A 19,511-nucleotide genomic window follows, 5' to 3' on the forward strand; every position below is an offset into this window, starting at 1 on the left:
ATTACACTGTATTGTGGTTTCCTTCTCCGAAGGTGAATTCAAGACCAACCTAGATGATTTCCAGTGGGGAACCTGCATTAGCAGGTAGGTTGGACCTCCAGAGGTCCCTTCCAACCCCTATCATTGTGTGACTGTGTGAACTGTGGGCTTATAGTGAACCTATTACCAGCTGATATCTTAGCACTTCGTATGAGATAATTGGCCATTCAGTACTTTTCTTGATCTCTTGCAATGATAGTGCATCTGAGATGAAAAAGCCTATCCAGATTGTAAAGACACCACTCTCAGCCCAGTTCTTCCAAGCTTCCACACGTGGCTGCTCAAAGCCCAATTTAAGGGTGTACCCGGCAACACTGAGCATATTCAGTTCGATGTAGGGATGCAGCAGCAAAGCTGCGCTGCCTGCAAGAGCCACCTCCAGCCATGGGACGGACCCCGGGGACCTCAGGCAGGGGCGTGAGGCCCTTTCCCTCTTCGCAGCGTCACCAGCCTGACCCAGGGGACAGCCGGGCACCGTGCCACAGCCCAGGATCCCCGCCGCTTGTGTGACAGAAACTCCCTGCGGGGCCCGAGGGCTGCGTAGGGCCATATTTGGCGTTCCTCGATACCACCACCCGCCCAGCCCCGGGGGGCTTCGGCCTCCGCTCCGGGCCTCCTCGTCCTGCCAGGCTCCCGCCTGTGGGTCCCCTCAGGACTCCCTCGGTGCTCCGGGAGAAGTTCGTGTCGAGGGGACCAAAGCCTGAGGGCACATGCCGAGGACTTGAGGGCGGCCGTGAAGGCTGAGGCGCGATCCCGCCCCGGCGACCCATGAAGGAAGGAAGGAAGCGCCTTTCCCTTCCCTTCCCGCACGGCCTGCCCGCATCGCAGCCCTCAGGCGCGGCTCCAGGGCTGCAGCCGGCAGCTCGCGTGGCGCAGCGTCCTCCCTTCCCCGCGGGTCGGGCGGGACGGGGCAGGCGGGCAAGAGCCGAGAGGGAAGTGAGACCGCCCCTCCCGCTGAGGAGCGCGGCGCCCCCGGCCCGGCTCGGGGCGGCGGCGGGTGGGCGGGCGGGGCGGGGGAGGGGGCGGGGCGGGCCGTACCAACACCCCCCGGGGGAGGCCACCCTCACCCCCTCCCACCGGCTCCCCGAGCCGGCCGCGTCGCTAACGGGAACCCCCCGCGAGGCGGGCGCGGTTCTCGGTGTCCCCGAGCGGGGCGGGAGGCGTGGGGCGAGGCGATTCGGCCCGGGGCGGGGAGGAAGGAGGAGGGAAGCGGGGGAGGAGGTGGGGGCCCGGCGGTCCCCCCGTCCCCGCGGCGGGGTGGTGTGGCCCGCTCTGGAGGGCGGGGGGCGGCGCAGCGCTCGCTGCTCGCCGCTAAACGCGCCCGGCGCGGGGAGGCGGCGGCCGGTCGTGGAGTGGCTCCGTTGAGCCGAGCCCGGAGTATGGCCGCGGTCGGAGCCGCTCTTCGCGTCTCGCCGGCTCCTCTCGGTCGTCGGCAACTTTTTCCAGCGGCCGGTGCCTCCCCGCGGTGGTGGCGGTGGCAACAGCGGCGGCGCCGGGCGGGCTCGGCGTTACCCCCGGGGTTGGGGCTGCTGGGACTGGTGTTCTCCCGTTTCTGCTGCAGTAAGTGCAACTTTTTTCCTCCCCGGGGCGGAGGGGCGGGCGGAGAAGGAGGAGGAGGAGCGGGGAAACCCGAGCCGCGCCGGGGTCGGGGTTTGCGGGAGAGTTGGGGGAAACTTGGTGCGGGAGCCCGGCACGAGCGAAACGGGGCGGCCGCTGGGCCCCGCCGGCGGTGCGGGGACCGTTACTCGTTGCGGGCCCCGCTGCCCGCAGTGTCTCCCTGCGGCGCGGTCGGCTCCGCGGCGGCGCTGCCCCGGCGCAGCGGGGAAGTTTGTGGCCGCCGCTACGAGCGACGCTTCCCGGCCCGGTGCGTTCCCCGCTGGCTGCGGGCAGTGGCCGTCACCCTGCGGGCAGGGCGGGGGGCCACGGTGTCCGTGGGGTGCCCTCTCGTCTCCTCGTACTGCCGGTCTGCGTCGCTCTCGTTCGAATGAAGGTGAAGCCGGTTGTGGCTGTGCTGTAGGGTGGCTTCTGGCCTCATACAGGCAGGAGTTGGAGTCGGCGATCCCCTCAGCTCCGGATATCCCGTGTGCGGCCAGTTCAGCCCCTCCGGGCAGGTGCGGCGAGGCCCTGTGCGGAGCCTCCCCGTGTCCTCTCGCTCTGCGGGCACTGAGGAAGTTGGGAACTAAATCACGGCGCGTTTATTCTTTTATTGCATGGGAGCCCGTGTGCGCGGTGTGGTTTTATGGCAGTGGGAGCGGCGGGGCCGCTTTTTTTTTCCCTCTTCTCCTTCAAAAGCACATTGAGGACCGTCGTTCTGCCGTTGTATTCCCAACGCGGCAATGAGGAGTTGGCAAGGATGTTTTATTATAGGATGTGTCGTGTCCTTCTCCTCTTGAAGGAAAGAGGAACAAGTTAGGAAGAAGCCTCTGGAGGTTGGTGTGATAAAAATACTGCGAGCAGCCTGCAAGCCGTGCCACCATAAAGCAGCTGTGGAGGAGCTCAGAAATGCTTTTGTGGGGAGGGAGTTGGGGCAGTGCTGCTGCGAGATGGTGCTCTTGCATGGAATAGTCTCCCCCCTCTGGCAATGGTGTAGCTTTCCGAAATAGATGATTATTACTAATTTAAGCTTAAAAACATGTGTTTGCTGAAGAAACTATGTAGAAATTGCATGTGTTCTCTGCGTCCCTAAAGAAAGGCGGCTGTGGGAAGGGCAGAAGGGTGGGTCTCAGTGTACCGCGGGTTGATTTCAGAGGAAGAGAAGCAGTTTGCCAGCGCTTCTTGCTTTGACGGTGAGCCTGTGGCTGTTACAGTTTGTTGAGACTTAATGTGCTTGCATGCTTTTCTGCTGGGTTGAATAACAACTGCAGTGCTTCATCACGGCACAGGAGTTCTGCATGACTAGGAGACTGCTCAGGCAGAGATCACTGGGATGCTGCCTTCGAAGAGAAGATGAAATGCTTGTTAGAGAAGTAATCTAGAAGTTGAAGCGCTTATGCAGAAATGTCTCCTGTGTTGCACACAGTAAATATGTATCAATGTCTGTCTTATTTTTTTAATGATTCACGAGATATTGTACCACACTGCTGCAAAAGTAACTGGAACAAGATGCGCTGCCTTACGCGGTGTTTTCTGGAGCTACTTGGCTGAATGCTGTAAGAGATGCTGTAGACTGAACTGCTTCCGCTTTGAAGTGCCTTCAATAGTTAAATGTTCCACATATAAGACTTTAGAGCACTTGATCAGCTCTAGCAGATCAAGATGAAGATCAAGATAGCAAGCACCTTTACTAGTATTTGCCTGTGTATGTTGCAAATTGGCTCCTATATTAATAAGGTGCCACATCTCAAAACTCGTAAGATTTGAAGACTTAGCTTTCATAGAGTTTGCAAACGTCTTGCAGTAGCACATCACTCTCTCCTTTTCACGAACTTGGTAAGGTTGAGGAAGACCACCAAGATCATCTAATTCAAGCAACAACTTATCACCACCAGGTGTTGGGGTGACTTGTGCTCCTTGGAGGTGAGAAAGCTGTAGCGGTTGGCTTGGCATAACCTTGCCAAGCTAATTGTCCGTGTAAAAATGTGAAGATAGCTGTAACAATGACGTTGAGAGCTGTGTCATGTGGCAGCTTACTATTTTAGTCTTAATGAGTGTAAATGAGATGTCAGTCCTCTCAGATTGCTTTTGGCATATGTGAACTTGACTGATAACACTTCAGAACATCTGTCAGAAGTTGGAATGTTGTCTTGAAATAATGCTCTCAAAGCAGACAGTTTTGACCTGTGATCTGTGGACAGAAGGGGGAATCTTCAAGTACAGATGACTCATGGACTGTGAAGTCAGAAGCAGGGGAAGGCAGATTTTGGTTGCTACCTTACTGCTTAGGTAGCTTTTCTTTGTGCTCCTGAAGTTGCCCCCAGTAGTTCTCATTATCTCCTTAACTGTCACAGGTAAGTATGAAGGGAGAAGAGTCTACCCAGTGAATGTGGCTTTTGAAGATGCTAGTGTCGTCTTTTTTGACAGAACCTGAAGCTGCTGATTATATTTGTTCACTGTTCTTCCTTCTCATTGGTCAGTGCTGTTAGTACCTGCAATAGGCAGAATTGGAAAGAGCACCACCAAAAGAGCCCTAGCAGAAAAGCTCCAGAATAAAACCAAGTTTTTATGAAGTCGCTTTGACTGACAGTCAGAAGTGATGATTTGATCTGTAATTCCTTAGAGAAATATTGCCCCCCCAAATAATCAAATAAGAAGGAAAGGAGAGAACGCCTGTGGAATCTGAAATGACTTCTGGATTTTTTTGATTACAGATAGAGCTGCATTAGTAAATACTACTTTTTCAGTGAGGTGTTGAGGTGAGTTCAGGAAAACAAATGCTTTTTACGTACATCAAGGGAAAAGTACAATGTAGTGGTTCATAGAAATTCATGTTGGAATGTGCTTTTTTTTTTTTGAAGATGGTGGGGAGAGATGTGATTTAGTAGAACCAATAAGACAATATTAAGAGGGGGAAGGATAGTATACAAGGGGTTGTGGAATGGTTGTGGAGGATGAAATATTGGTTAAATATGTGGTAGGTACAGGGGTGTGAAACTCCTGCATGAGGAAATAGAACAGCAACTGCACTGGGGGAAGTAACTTGTCTCTAGTAGAGAGGGAGAGTCAAGTCTGGTTTGTTTGAGAATCAACCAAGGTGGAACCAGAAGTTTATCCAACTTCTACCTGTGGAGAACTCTATTTAATATGCATTGTACAGTTTTGGAATGGTTCTGAGGTCTGTTTCGTTTTTTTTATTGAAGAGCATTATTACAGTGTGGTAATTAAACTCGTGTAAAAAGGAATGCATAGTAACTAAATGTAGTTGTGTGAAGTAGTGTCTGAGTTGTTCTACCTGAAAGAAGTGATTATAAAATTTGTATGGACAGGGTGGAAGCAAGGGGTAGGCTTTATATCTGTCGGGATCAGAGGAATCACCAATTTTAGGATGAATGAGAAACAAAGATACCGAGTATCATTTTGGTTTCTGGTGTGTAAGAATACTTCTAAGCATACTGAAGTGCAATTTAATGTTGTTTTGAGGTGTTAAGGTCTGAACACTGAGTACTATAACAGAAGTATTGTGTTGGTTGTAGACCCATTAAAGTTTGACTCATTTCTTGATTCAGTGTGTTCCTCTTCATTGCCTCCTTAAATAACTTAATCTTATGTCATGGAGTATGAAGATTTCGTTGAGCAAAAGAGGTTTCTAGCAGGACTTCTTGTACAACTGAGCAACCTTTTCAGAAACAGTCAGGTTCAGGTTGTTCTTTCCCACCCCTTTATGCAGTATTGCTCACAGGATGGTATTAGAAAACAGGGCTGTTCTGTTACAGGAGAAGCATAATATGTTGCCTTTACAGAGCATCTATACCAGCTGATTACCTTGTAGGTGCTGGTAGCTTTTAAGGTATGCAGCCTTGCAGATTTAAATGCATTGGCTCGGAAGAGGGCATGGGGGTGTGCTATTTCAGCAAGCAGTGTGTGAGCCTAATGAGGAGATGTTCTTAGAGCCTGCTGAGAAGTTGAAAGCTCTAGATTTTCAATTCTGAAGTCTAAGCTTCAATTTTTGAAGTGAGATCCGCATTGAAGAGAAGTAAGGCAGCTGAGAAACGTGGTATACAAACTGGAAAAAGTCTGGCTAAGCAGTGACTATTTGCAGTGCTCCGAGTAAATGTTGGTGGGGTTTCTCTAATTCACTTATCTGTTGAATAGCAGTGGACCTCAGTATTACTTTCCATCCTATATCACACCATATTGTTGCTATAGTGTTAGTCTTGGCCTGCTGTCTTGCAATAGAAGGCAACGGTTGTTTTTTTTTTGTTTGTTTGTTTTTTTTGTGCAAACCAGGTTCTTTACTGGAATCTATGACTACAGACTGAGTAGATAAATCTGCAGTGAGCTGAGAGCCCGTATGGGTCCCCATATTGAAAAGGAGGGGAATTGACTTTTTTCAAGAGTAGCCAGTGGTAGGACAAGGGGGAATGGTTTCAAGCTCAAGGAGGGAAGGTTTAGATTGGATGTCAGGGGAAAGTTCTTCACAGAGAGTGGTGAGGTGCTGGAACAGGCTGCCCACAGAGGCTGTGGATGCCTCATCACTAGAGGTGTTTAAGACCAGGGATGGGGCCCTGGATAACTTGGGTCTAGTACCAGATCTAGAGGTTGGTGGCCCTGCCTGCAGCACAAAGGTTGGAACTTGATCCTAGGGGTCCTTTTCAACCCAAGTGTATGGGAAATTGGTAACCACAGCCTGAACCTCTGATTAATCAGCTGAGGCAAGTGTTGGGTCAGCTGTGGGAGCACAGGTGAGAGTAATTGAGCTGTGCTCCCGGAAGGGGTGGAGCTTGACTCCACCTCCTCTAGACCTCATTTAAGGGCTGACCACCACTAAGGCAGCATCCCTTAGAGATTGCTCCCTGGTGGAGATTGCCTCAGCAGTTCCCAGCAGACCAAAGGCTTCCATACGGGTGAGTTTTTCCTGTAAATAACCTTTTGGGTATTTACAACTACTATCTTTTCGTTATTGTTACCATGTGCCAGGCCATTCTATGAGTGGTCATGTTGTGTGCTTATGCTGTATTCCTTGTTTATTTCATCTTAAAAGAGGAGCTCTGTGATAAGATTGCTTCTTGCTAGTGCTGTTTGTAATCTGATTTTAGGTTTCCAGCTTTGAATGGCTATATTGTGTTAAAGGCTGTTGAAATGCTTTTTTCCTGATGACCACTTAACTTGGTGGTGTATAGATACTGATACATAATTTCTCATGAGGAATTTCCTTAAGACCTTATAAATGGTGCTCACTAGCCAGATTTCCTGTTACACTTGAAGAACAGCTGTAGGTGCAATTCATTAGTTATTTTGTTATAAGGTTTTGTTCTTTTATGAAGGGTGGGATGTGTGGGGCTATTTGATTAAGTAAACTATCTAAAATCAGTTTTTTAAAGCTGCTTATTTAAAGAAGAGTGACATTCAGTGCCTCAGAGACCATAACCAGGAATATATTTTGTTGAAAGGATGGTGAGTTACTGGGTTAGGCTTGAGAGCAGTTGATCAAACTTTTGTTTATAAGGAACTGTAAACATGTCCTGTTTCCTGGTTAGGAAGCAGAAGGATTGAGTAGGGGAGAGTATTATTTAAGTCTGGGGAAAGAAATCCAAAAGGAGTTAAGGGAAAGGTAGGAATAGCTCAGTGTAGGTGAAATAGAGGCAGTTAGATAGGAAGAAGACTGAAGGCTTCTATACAGCTGAGTTTTTCCTGTAAATAACCTTTTGGATATTTACTACCATCTTTTCATTATTGTCACCGTACAGCAGGGAGCAGCCTTCTTTGGTAGCCAGTACATGCAATATAACAACTTATTCAGGTTGCTGTTTGTAGGAAGAAGCTGACTAAAGGTAGGTGGCATTCAGCTGTTTCAGCAGTTTATGGTATCAGAGGTGTAGTATAAATATATGCACCTAGCTTATGTTTTAGACAACTGTTAAGTTCAACGAGTATGAAATAGGTTTTTGACTCTTGTGAAGTGTCTTGATTGTCAGTTGATATGTCAATGTTTTCACAAACATCTAATAGCTTACATTGCCTTCTGCCAAGTAATGAGTTAGTCATGTGGAAGAAATTGTTTTGTGTAAGCTTCAAATGGGTCTTTGTGAAAATTGAGTGTTGTGTCTCTTAGAAAGAAGCAAGGACTGCAGAATCCAATGAAAATCTGGTGGGTATTCCCATGGTTGATAAATTTCTAGAGCCATTTTGCAACTGTGTTTCCAGAGATTTAAGAGGCAGGTGAGCTATGCATAGCTTAGGTGAGCTAAGGCAGTTTAGTTGTAAACTAGGTAAAAACTAAGGGAAGTGAAGGAGTTATGGAGACACTGATTGGAGACTGGACTGTGAAGAGGTCCTGATTGCTGCAAGCAGATGGGATACAGCTATGGGGCAAGGACACGTATGAAATCCTCAAAGGGAGGATGAATTAATGCAGCAACAGAAGTGTAGTGTCAACTGGCAGAAAAGCAGCCTTTTGGGAAAGAGCCTTGGGATCCTTGTAGGTCAGCAGTGTGTGTTTGTGGTGTAAAAGGTGAAGAACATACCGGACATAGCCAGTTTGTTGATAAAAGTAATTATTCTCTACTATTCAAAGCTTCCTAAACTGTACTTGGGATACTGTATTTACTTTTGTGCACCGAGATACAAGGCAGGTGCCGATGCTTCTGTGGAGGTCCGCTGAGATAATGAGACTGCAGTGTGTTGTGTATGAAGGGAGTCTGAGGGTTTTCCCAGCCTTCAAGAAAGTCTTGAAGTATGTGGTGGGAGGAAATAACTTCTGGCTGAAGTAGCATAACAGGAGTGACAGGAAAGGCTTTCCTTAGAGGTGCCTAGGGAAACAGTAAGAGGCAACAGACTATCTACAATGAGAGAAATTCCGATAGTGTATTAGCAATGCTCTTTTTTTTCCCTCCTCCCTACAGCACAAATGAAACACTGAAACATGTTGTGGAATCTCTGTCCTTGAGGGTATTGAGAACCTGACTATGGTATGACACAGAGCAGCATGATCTGACTTCAAAGTTGGCCCTGCTTTGAGTTGGGGATAGGGCTGGATAACCTCCAGAAGTCCCTTGCCTTCTAAAAGAGCCTCATATTTTGTGCATGAGTAGGCAGGGGCTGGTGTAGTGTAGTTGCTAGCCCTTGACGAAATGTAGAAGTGCTTAGAAGTCTCTTTCTATTAAGCTTGAGATGTCCAAGTGCAAGTTTGCAACAAGATTTTCTGTTAAAGCTTTTTCACTTGTAGGTTAAGAATTCTTAAAGCTTACTTGAACATTGGTTCTTGTTGTTAACCCCTGAAATAAGTAACGACTTATAAGGCTTTTTTAACCACTTGATTGTATCTCTTCTGTTAGTTCACTAAGTAGCCAGGAAGACAACACAGCTCAGAGTAGTGCTGGCAGTGTGACAAATACCGAAAATGTGCTTTGGCAGCAGCTTTAAGGCATTAATTTGTTTGGCTATCAGTAACTCTAGCTTACTCTCTTGATGTATATTCTGTAAAGGAAGGGTTAACTTCAGAACTGATTTGCAGAGGAGAGTGGCCTTAAGAGCTTAAAGTCAGCAATGTAGGGGGCAGCAGGCACATTCATAGCTCTGCAATCTAACTGTTAATTCAGTGGATCTTATCACGAACAGAGGAGATCTAGGCATAATGTTTTACGATTTGCTGCTGCTGAGTGTGTTCATTTTGTGTTTTATGATATGATTGCAGTTGTTAACTATTGGCAGGTAACACTGCAACTTTCTAAGTAGGTAGAAATGCAGACTCGATGCTTAGCTGTCTTCATGAGCTTTTGATTTAGCTACTTAATATAGCATGAAATACAACTTAATTTCTCTTTCCCCAGACCTCTGTTCTTCCTAGAATAGGTGTTATGTGCCCATAAACTGACAAGACTGTGTATAGAAAGGGAAGGACTGGATGACTAACTTACTCTTTAAAGGAACTGAGGCTTTCCTGAGGGTTGCATGTCTTGCTCCTTCATCTAGAAAGCCATTGCACACTGTATTCCTCACCGTTTTAAAATGATTTTTCTAATCTGTGTGGAAGGCAGAGTTATAGGAACAGGGAATGCTGAGTGCTTAGAACTATTGCTATAGGACTGCCAGAACTCAGTTGATTATTTTAAGAAACTTAGAATTCCTGTTTGTGCAGGTTTCTCTGCTAGATTATCTTTAAACTTTCTGGAAGTACTGTGTGTTTCCTTAACACAAAATTCTGCTGGCACTCAAGTATTCCACGTGCCTAACTCCATTAGTATTGGACAAGCCTGTCAGCAGAGTGGTGACTCAACTGTCCTCTGCAAAAAAATGTCAACTGAAAGGCATTGGGATAGCTTTTGTTTACTTGCTTAAGGAAGCTTAATAACTTGCTGGCTGCTAGCTGGGATTAGTGTTGATAGGGATATACCTAAAACTTTGATCATATCACTTCTAGTCATCACATGAAAGACATTAAAACTAGTTTGGGATTTCATTTTATGCTTGAACTTTGTTCTGTGCATCATAATAGCTTTGCGTTTTGTGAAAAGAACCTAGTGTCACTGGAAGGAATATGATAGATACCAGGTTCTTGTAGGTTTTTAAGGCATCTGCTGACCTGACTTGATCTGAAGACTTTGGATACATCACCTTTGGATGCAGGATGTTGTGGAGAGAATATCTGGTCTCATGATTACCATTCACTGGAGATATCCCTGCGGTCACTAGTGATTCTTTCAAGGATATTCACTGTAAGCATAGGATGACCCTCGGTCATCGAATGACTTAGTTTGGAAGAAACCTTAAAGATCATTTAGTTCCAACTCCCTTTCCTGTGACTAAGGTTGTCACCCACCAGACCTACTGCCCCACCCAACCTGGCTTTGAATGTCTCCAGAGATGGGGCATCTGCAGCTTCTCTGGGCACCTTGTGCCATAGCATCATCTCCTTCTGAGTGAAGAATTTTTAGCTGACATGTAAACTAAGTTTCCCTCTCTTTTAGTTTAAGACCATTCCCCCTTGTCCTTTTACTATCAGATCCCTTCCCATTTATAAACTATGTTTAAGTACTGAAAGGCTGCACTGAGGTCTCCCTGGAACTTTCTCTTACGTAGTCTAAGCAAGCCCAGCTCCCTCAACCTTTTTTCATAGGAGAGATGCTCCAGCCCTCTGATCATCTTTGTGGTTGTCCTCTGGACCCAGAGTGTGAAGGGCATGGTGTTTTTGTAATCTGAAGTGCAAACATAAGGCACAAAAAGGAAATAATTCAAGAGCAATGTGATGTGAGACTTTTTTTTATTCCCACTTGAGTCAGCATAAACAATTGACCCTATCTCTATTGCCTTGGTGCAAATGTATCCACTGTGGAAAGCAGACAGAATGAATTGCAAGTGTGTGCCAAAAGAACAATATGGCTGGCTAAAAACCATGCAGGAGATGTTTGGGATATGCTGAAGACAATTTGTTGACGTGGGTTATCAAAGGCTGAATAGGGAAGATTGCTGTAATCTACTATGTACCAACAAAGCTGTGACTTTTTAAGGCTGAAGTTTGAAATACTGAGAAAAGTGAAATGACTGGTAATCCTGGGCTGTAGAAGAGAAGATTTCACATTATTCAGCAATCTGCCTTGTAATGGGCAAGCTGTGCTGGTGGGCAGATGTGCTGAAGACAACTATCTGGCTTTCAAGAAAACAAAATCCTCCAACTACGCAAAGTGTCCACTGCACTGTGCATGAAATTCCTATTGGCCATCTGTCAGCCTTGTTGGAAGAGCAGGGAGTTGATCACTGAGATTGAAAAGCACAAGGGAAGTCTGCTAAAAGCTGAAGCAGGAGGAACATAAAGACAGTATCTGCAGGTATGAGTATAGAGCTAGGAAAGCTCAAGCTCAGTGCAGGTGGAGTGAGTAGAAGATGCTAGTGGATGAAGGAAGGGCTGCTATGGCTATGCTGGCAGCAGAAGAACGACTGAAAAGGCTTGTGTACTCACTGGTTGGTGGAGTGGAAGACCTAGTGAGGTAGAACATGGAAAAAATGGAGGTGTACAGTTGTAGTGGAAGTGCTGAGTCATGGCTTGGAGCAGTGATTGAGTACCTGGTGGGAGGACTGTGAGAGCTGTGCTTGGGCCTTATGGACTTGATATGGTAGTTACATTTGAATAAAAGTGGACAGAATTATGGAAGACCTTAAGTAATGGCATTTGATTATTGAAATAAACTTGCTAGTGTAGATGAATTTTAAGTGAAGCAACTGAGGCTGCTGTCATGGAGGGTAGGAGTAGGCTTGCTTATGTTATGGCATCCAGACTATTTGGGAGAAGAGAGGGAGATGTATTGTGGTGTCGATGAAATGAGTGACTTTTGCTTCTTATGCTTCTACATGTATCTGTTCTTGTTAATTTTTTCCTGGATGAGAGCGTAAGTGTGGGTTCTCTATTATGACAAACTAAGCTAGTCTTGACGGAAGTATACAGGGAGTGAATGGAAGAAATCACAGTTCAGGTCTGCATTCTCTATCAAATCTTCTCTTTTTTGCGGCATTTCCAATGATGATTTTTTTGTAGATGAGGCTATGGAAATGGTATCGTTGGTTAACTTTTTAACCTCTGTGGGAATTCTTAGTAGTGTAAGTATTCTTATTTGGCAGGGTATGTAACAGAGGACCTCTATTGGGTTGCCTTCTCTGAGAACAAAAGTGAGTTCTTGCAGTCCTTTCTTGTAGATAATACTTTTGAGGTGTTTGAGCATGCTTTGTTTGCTTTGAGACTCCCTAAGGGGCTAATACCCTGAAGTACAATGTTCAAGCTGAATTTCAAATCAATTCTGACTGATGTTACCCAGAGCAGACAGTTTACTTTCATGTAAGCATGTTCTAGAGCGGCACTTGAGATACAATTCTTGAAATACAATTACCATATGTGTAAATTTGCTGTATTTTCCAGCACTCCCCTGCTACTTATATTCGTTCCTGCTGACTACTGTTTTAATTTGGCTCCGGTAGGATTTGGAGTCCTGCCTTATTTCTTTAGACTGACTAAGACTTGTTATGCGCAGCTTAATGTGTGTTTTTGTCTCTAACACGGTTTCCTGGCAGCCCCGCAAAGACACAGAACAGAGGCACAACCTTACTTCTGACCTTCTTCTGTATTTGTTAGCATTTTGGTTGTGTTTAATCTGGATGCCATGTAGGAGAACCTCAGCCCTTACCTTCTGGATGGTTTGTCAGGGCTGTTAACTCATATGTTGTCTTCAAAGGTTTTGAAGATGTAGAATATTTAATAAACCCATCAAAGATTTGAGTAGTAATGTGAAGAACTTCACTTTAATTTCCCTTGCTTCTTATTTAGTGTTTATACCTAAATGCTACACCTGAGATTAAATTCGTTTAAAATGGGTTTACAGAGTATTTAGTTCTTGGGTTGCAACTGAGTGCATAACTACAATACTCTTATTAGAGTATTTGAGGGAGCAGAACTAAGGGTGAGATCTTTTCCTCTCGTCCTGCTTTTAAGCCTGGAAAAAGGGTGTTTTGTCTTGCCTGCTCCTCTTTAAAAGTAGTGAAATTGGAAGTTTTGTCTGTTTTAAACTGAGGTTGGAATGTTTATTGTGGAAGAACATACAGCTGCCTTGTCGATTGCCTCAGTCTTTAGTTTTGTAAACATCTGAATGCTTAGGATCAGGGTAAACACAAGTGTCTTAATTTACCATATGCTAACATACACAGAAGATAATAGTCAAGGAGTGTGTTAAGCAGACAGTGACGCTAACTTGGTTTAAGTTAAAGTTCCAGAGGAAGTTTTCAAGTTGCCGAGGCTCTGTAAACATTATTTATGAGTAGTTGGATTTAAAGCTTTAACCTTATAAAACTAGCTTACTGAGACTGTCCTTGACAACTCAATTTGAATCATGAGCTTAACCTTTTTAAAGAACTTAGCTAGTATCTTAGATTGCATTTAATTTTCTACTGCTTGATATGAAAGGTCTTCAGAGCGTGGTAGAAAGCAGCATAAAAGGTTGTATGAGGAGTTGGTGTAACTTGTGCTTCTGCTTTAGCTTCTTGTGAAGAAAAACATTGTGAAATAACAATGATGGTGTAGATGTGGACCTCTATGACTGTATAAGTTGAGATATACTATGTTAAACACAGCTTAAAATGACTTGGTACTTCACTGGAATAAAACAGCACTTAGTAACAGATTACTTTGCTTCCCATGATGGAAAATGTCCATCCAATGAACAAAATGCTTCATGTGTTAGACAGTGCTAAAGAGGGGTACAACTGTATAACTTGTTGACATGAGGAAAAAATGGGTGCAGTTACAGATAAAACAAATGAATATTTGGGACTTAACACATTTGCAAGTGAAGAATGTGGACAGCCATGGTAGTGCTGATACATCAGTGCCGTAGGAGAGATTTACAAATATGCCGTTACACAATTGTTTAGGCAGTGTTCATGGTTTCCTTTTGAAATTCAGTGAAGTGGACTTCTATTTTCAAAAGTTTTGGGTCCCTTGAACCCTATTAAAACAAAACAAAGGGGGGGTAAAATGATAGCTAGGGAAGATAGATAAGGGGCAGAGTGAATGTCTTTTGCCTTAAGCCAATACTTTTCCAAGTCTTTGTCTTCTGGTAGGCATTTCCATGCATACTGTACTGTAGTGATCAACACTGAACAAGGCTTAAGAATTCTCCAAAGACAGAAATAATATACCTGTGTGGTTTGTTTGTTTTTAATATTTAAAAAGAAGGTGAACTGGGGTAGTGAACGTAATGGTCAAAGAAGCCTGCCTCATTCTTCATTTGTGCTCCTTACCTACCTCCTTGCAAGGGAACTTTACTTATGAAGTAGTTTCCTGCTTCAAGCAAGGGTTGTGACAAAGCAAATGATGCTGAAAGAGGAATAAGTTTGTTAAAGTAGTAATTCATTGGTCTATATTCAGGGTTTTTTTTTTTTTCCTAAGGACTTGGTTAACAATTTGAAACACAAGCTGATGTTGAAAAATTTTCTGTTGCCTTAGTTCTGATCTTTTTTTGACACTAGTTTGTGTTCTCTGCTGCTGAAGATGTGCACGGATGACTTCTCAGCAATTTAAACATATAATTTTATGAAGCCTCAAGTGGTGATTTTGGGCTTACTTTCTGTAGAGTCCTTAAGTGCTTTGAATGTCTAGCTAAACAAATCTTAAAATGCCATTGGAATGTGTGGCTGTGCTATTGTTGCCACTGTTGTATTGCTACTTTGACTGAACAGGGACAACCCGATGTGGAAGGCTGGTTCAGAAAGAAGCAAATGAGTTTTTCATTATTTTCTAGTATGAGCTTTCTTAGGTAGTTGATACTGATGCAGTAGGGAAAGGACTAGAAGAATGTCTGTTAGTTAAAATTAGGCTGACCTCATGATGTTTAGTCTGACCTTGAAACTGTTATGTGGTAAGTTCTGCTGACCTAGCAACTTGCTGTTACTGAAATGGGATGTCTTCACTGTTTTCACAGAATCACAGTATTGTAGGGGTTGGAAGGGACATCTAGAGATCACTGAGTCCAACCCCCAACTCTCTTGGTCTCTCTTGCTGTACTCTTGATTTCAGTTCTTGTTTAGCTGCTTCATGTGTTACTGAGTGCTAAAGCGGGATGCATCCTTAACTTCTGGGATAACTTGCTGATGTGAAGAAAAACTTTAGGTTTTCTGGTCCTGTGGTGTTTGTGTCTACTGTCTTGTCGAGCTAGTTAATAAGTTGCTAGGAAGTGGCAAGGTTGATTGTCTTCCTTAATAGTATCAGACTACTTAGTAGTAGGCCTCAGTTTTATAACATATAACAAAAATTGAGTGTTTCTGTAATTGTGTATGACCATTCTGTATAGAAACATCTCTATTCTGTTTATGAATAACAAAGTTGGAAATGTGGAGACTAATCTCTAATTTAATAGCATGAGCACTTTGGTGTATTAAGGCTGCTATGTTGTCACGACCTTATTGTATTTTGTTCAACAAATAGGAAGTTTAAGTATTATCAGTGGACAGCTTCAATTGTTGTGGTTGATATTTGGTAGCCTAAAGTTCTGTGGCTTTTAAAACTAAAAGCAAGTTGTGGATTCTTTGAGCAGCCTAAGACTGGAGAGTTGCTGAACCCAACATAAATCTTATTTTTATTTTAAATTTAAATTTTAAATTTCAGTCAAGGTTTTCTTTATGTCTTGGTTTAAACACACAGCCACAACTAGCCTATGCAACTTGGTCTGATATACTTGCAGTACTGTGCCTTGAAATCTGGCCTCAATTTAAATGTGATGCAAAATATGATTGGAAGAATGAAGAAAAGTACTGCAGCTCATTTGGGAAGGGAGCAGTGTCAGAACTCAGAGGGCCAAAGTGCTCTTCCAGAAGGTGTTTAAACAAGGAGTTTATGCTTTCCATCCCTGCTTCCATGAAGGAGCTAAGTCTGTAGCTTTAATTTTTAGACTATGTGTCTTGAGACTTCACTCTCAGGTAGGACAGTCCTGAAGTATTACTAAATATAGAACCATGAGTAGTAAAGGAATACTGATTAAGTCCTCAAAGCTCCTAAAACTGGAGATAAGAGGGACTGTAGTAGTTTGAGAAGCTCGTTTGGTTGTCAGTCCCTGCGTGTGTCTTAAGAGTTATCTGTGAAGTAGATTGAGAGGCTTACTAGTGTGCTTAAAAGTAGAGTGGGGAAGCAGGTACTTCAAGTTGTAGATCAGTTATGAAGGAGACTCAGCTGCTGAAATTTTGTGTTTTTTTTTTTTTGTCATTCTTTTAAAGCATGAACATGTAGGCAAAGGTTTAGCTAGTAGGAGCCTGGCTGGCTAATGCAAACAAGGGTTTTCCAACACTTGTAGAGGCTGAATGTTGCAGCTATGTTGAAAACTTGATGGCATTGGATGCCATCTCACAACAAGATACTGCAGTAATTTTTTTGTAACCCACCAATAGAAGTTATCTGCAAGCATCAATTAGGTGTGTTATGTGGAAACATTCTGTGCTCAAAAGACATCCTGCAATGTGCAACTTGTCAGTATACATGATTGAGGAAATCAGAAGGGAGATAGGAAAGTAGCTTCTGAGAGAAAAGAAAACTTATCTGCAACAGCTTTGAACATAAAGAGCAAATACAGTAATACTTGGATTTGAGCTGAGAGTTTGCAAATCAAGATCTCAGTTTGAGTACTAATTTCTTCCTTCAGGGATCTTGAGAATGATGGTGAACAAGAAATCCAACGTTTTAAGTATGCAAGTAAAGAAGGTCGTATTTCAGTCTTAAGTTTTGAAAGGAGAATAACTAAGTGTTCTTAAAACACTGTGTCCTGTGTGTGGGTGTCTTGGATTAATTAAGGAGATAAAAAATGTGGCCTTAAAGTGACTTGTGCATTATAAGCTTCTAAAGCTGTGTTTTTGAGTAGACATGTGACTTGCTCACTATTTAGCTACAGTCTTTGAGCAAAACAAATTCTTGAATGGAAGTATTTGTGTCAAAGGAAATAGCAACCTTTAATAAAGAACTTTGGAGTCATGAAGTGCCCTGAATATCAACATAGTAATTAACTTGATAGTTTAAACTCTTACCTTGATTGTTCAGCAACCAAAAGAAGTTAAATACTGTTAATCAGAGATATGAATGCAGATAGAGGATGGATGTTTTTTCCTGAGTTTGGGAAGGACAAAGTAGGCTTACAGATATAAAAGTGATGTGTTGGCCTAGGAGGAACTGGAACAAAGAATGCTTGTCAATTCTAATAAACTTTAATGAGTAATTGCTTACATTACCTCTATGTAGTCTTTTTGGAAGGCAGTCTGCTGGTTTATTTAACAAACTTTATAGCCATCCTAAGCCTAACATCAAAACGTCAAGTGATGCGTATAAGATTATGATGCCATACTTCAGAATCTTTTCAGATGACTTTAATAAACTGTCTTCAGTATGTGCACTGTTTTAATCTCTTCTGTAAACAGTGAAGGTGAACAATAAGAGCTTCTGATAACTTTAAGTGCTCTTTGACAGTAACTTGGATGTTTGTCTTCCTTTAAATTATTTTTAAAACAGGTGACTTTAAGAGTTGGGATTTCTTGTGTGGAAATGCTTGAGGTAGAGTCAACTCTGAGCTTCTGTGGTTAATGCAAGTTGCCTGTCAGAAGGCAGTAGAACCTCTTCACCAAACAAAATAAATTACTTTTAGTTGCTTTGACTCATTTGACTGGAAGTGCTAATTTCATTTAATTGTTCTCTTTAGCTAAGAGGAGCTGGATATAGCATGCATCAGAATATGACCTTAAAAGAATAGGAAGGGAAGTACTGTTAGCAAGGAGCTATTGATCCTGAACAGTCATGAAAACATTTAGTGACCAGTAGAAGTGGCCCAGAATCTTGAAGTTCTGAAATACAAGAATAGAATCTGTGTGGTTCTTGTCTACTCTTATTTGTCTTTTAGTACTGAGAATTAAACTGGTGTGCATGTGATCATCAGTGGATTATTACTGCTTTAGGATACCGTGTAAGAAATGACTGTAAGTCCATATGACAAAGACCTCTTTCTTTATCTGTAGTTATGTCTGGAAAAGTTTTGCATGGCATTACAGTGTTTCTAAACCTCAGTGGTATCTAAAAGCTTCTGTCAGAAGTTTTTGGCAATTAATGAAAATTGCAATTGCTTGAAATATGGAACTGACTATATGCAATATCTTCCTCATGATGAAGTAAATGAAGTCTGTTTTTTCCTACAAGTTGTTACTTTTTTGGGGAGCAGAGTCTTGCATGGTCATAACTTTCATGTTCTGCGCAGACCTAACATTCAAACACTGGTCTACTTGAATGAGAAATACTTAGTTTTTCATGTTTTAACAGTTTTCCAATAAAAGTCTCAAAATCTCTAGTGCAACTGTATGCTTTGTTCTGTATAAGGTTATTATTCCTAAAAATCATACATTAACTGTTAGGTTTTGGGGGACTTGTTTATAATGATGAACCTTGTGTTGTAATCAAAGAGAGCCTGCTGGCTTCCCTGGTATTTATTATTCTCAGCCGTGAAAACATGGAGTGTGTCCAAAGTAAAAGCATGTAGACTCTTGCTGTAAGATGGGAGTTTGCAATTGAAGTGAGCAACAGTCTACAGTGAAAGTAGAATATTGTGTTTGATAATGCAAGTGGAAGTACAAAGTGAAGTTATGTGCTGTGTATGCTTCAGCAGTGTATTACAGAGTCTGGAAAAGAAAAATTCTTGTATGTGAAATTTCTAGAACAATCTTAATAGAAAAACTGGATTAGTATAGATGGGTTGGTTTTTGTATTTGGAGTTAGAATGTGTCAAAAGCAAAATAAACATGTAAAATTGAGGTTAATGTTCTGTTGGCTCTTTTACTGGAACAGGTAAATGAAGAACAGAATATAACTGATGAATGTTCTGTGGCTGGAGGTCTATTTAAAGCCTCTTCCTGAAAGCCTGTAAATCTTGAGAGTAACAACAACAAAACTTCACTGCTGAAAATATCCATGCGATCAATATAAGAAATTACACAATGTTCTCAGTGCACAAATGAGCTGTTAGAAGTATTGGTAGTTAAAAAGAGGTTCTTTTTCACAACTCCAAAGAAGGAGTAATGGTTAGTTGAGTATCAATGTGTAGTGTTTTCTTTAATGTGCCGTGGTCATCTTTGTGTAGCTAATGCGTCTGATTATTAGAAGTAGACTTAGCCAAAAAAAATATCAACCTGACAAAACAACAAAAAATCTGAATCCAATTTAAATAGAGACTGTTTGTCTGCTACCAAGTAGAATAAGTCTTTTTAGTGTTGCTGGAAGTCTAAGCACCTTTGGTGTAACTCTCCTTCAGATGCTTTTCTAGGTTTGTTGCTGTTAATACTGCTGATCATTCTATTCAGTACTGTGTAAGATTCAG

At 43.0% G+C, this 19,511-nt stretch overlaps 1 protein-coding gene across 2 annotated transcripts in view; it reads left to right on the forward strand.

Moving 5' to 3' along the window:
• Positions 1-1,073: 1,073 nt before the first annotated feature.
• Positions 1,074-19,511, forward strand: part of NECTIN3 (nectin cell adhesion molecule 3) — a 55,362-nt gene continuing 36,924 nt past the window's right edge. For both annotated transcript variants that reach the window (XM_015878165.2, XM_015878155.2), the window contains exon 1: positions 1,074-1,599. In XM_015878165.2, the coding sequence (XP_015733651.1) occupies positions 1,419-1,599 (181 nt within the window). In that variant the 5' untranslated portion in view covers positions 1,074-1,418. The remainder of the gene's footprint in view (positions 1,600-19,511) is intronic.

Source organism: Coturnix japonica, chromosome 1 (genome assembly GCF_001577835.2).
Source record: "Coturnix japonica isolate 7356 chromosome 1, Coturnix japonica 2.1, whole genome shotgun sequence".
NCBI classification, from domain to species: Eukaryota; Metazoa; Chordata; class Aves; order Galliformes; family Phasianidae; genus Coturnix; species Coturnix japonica.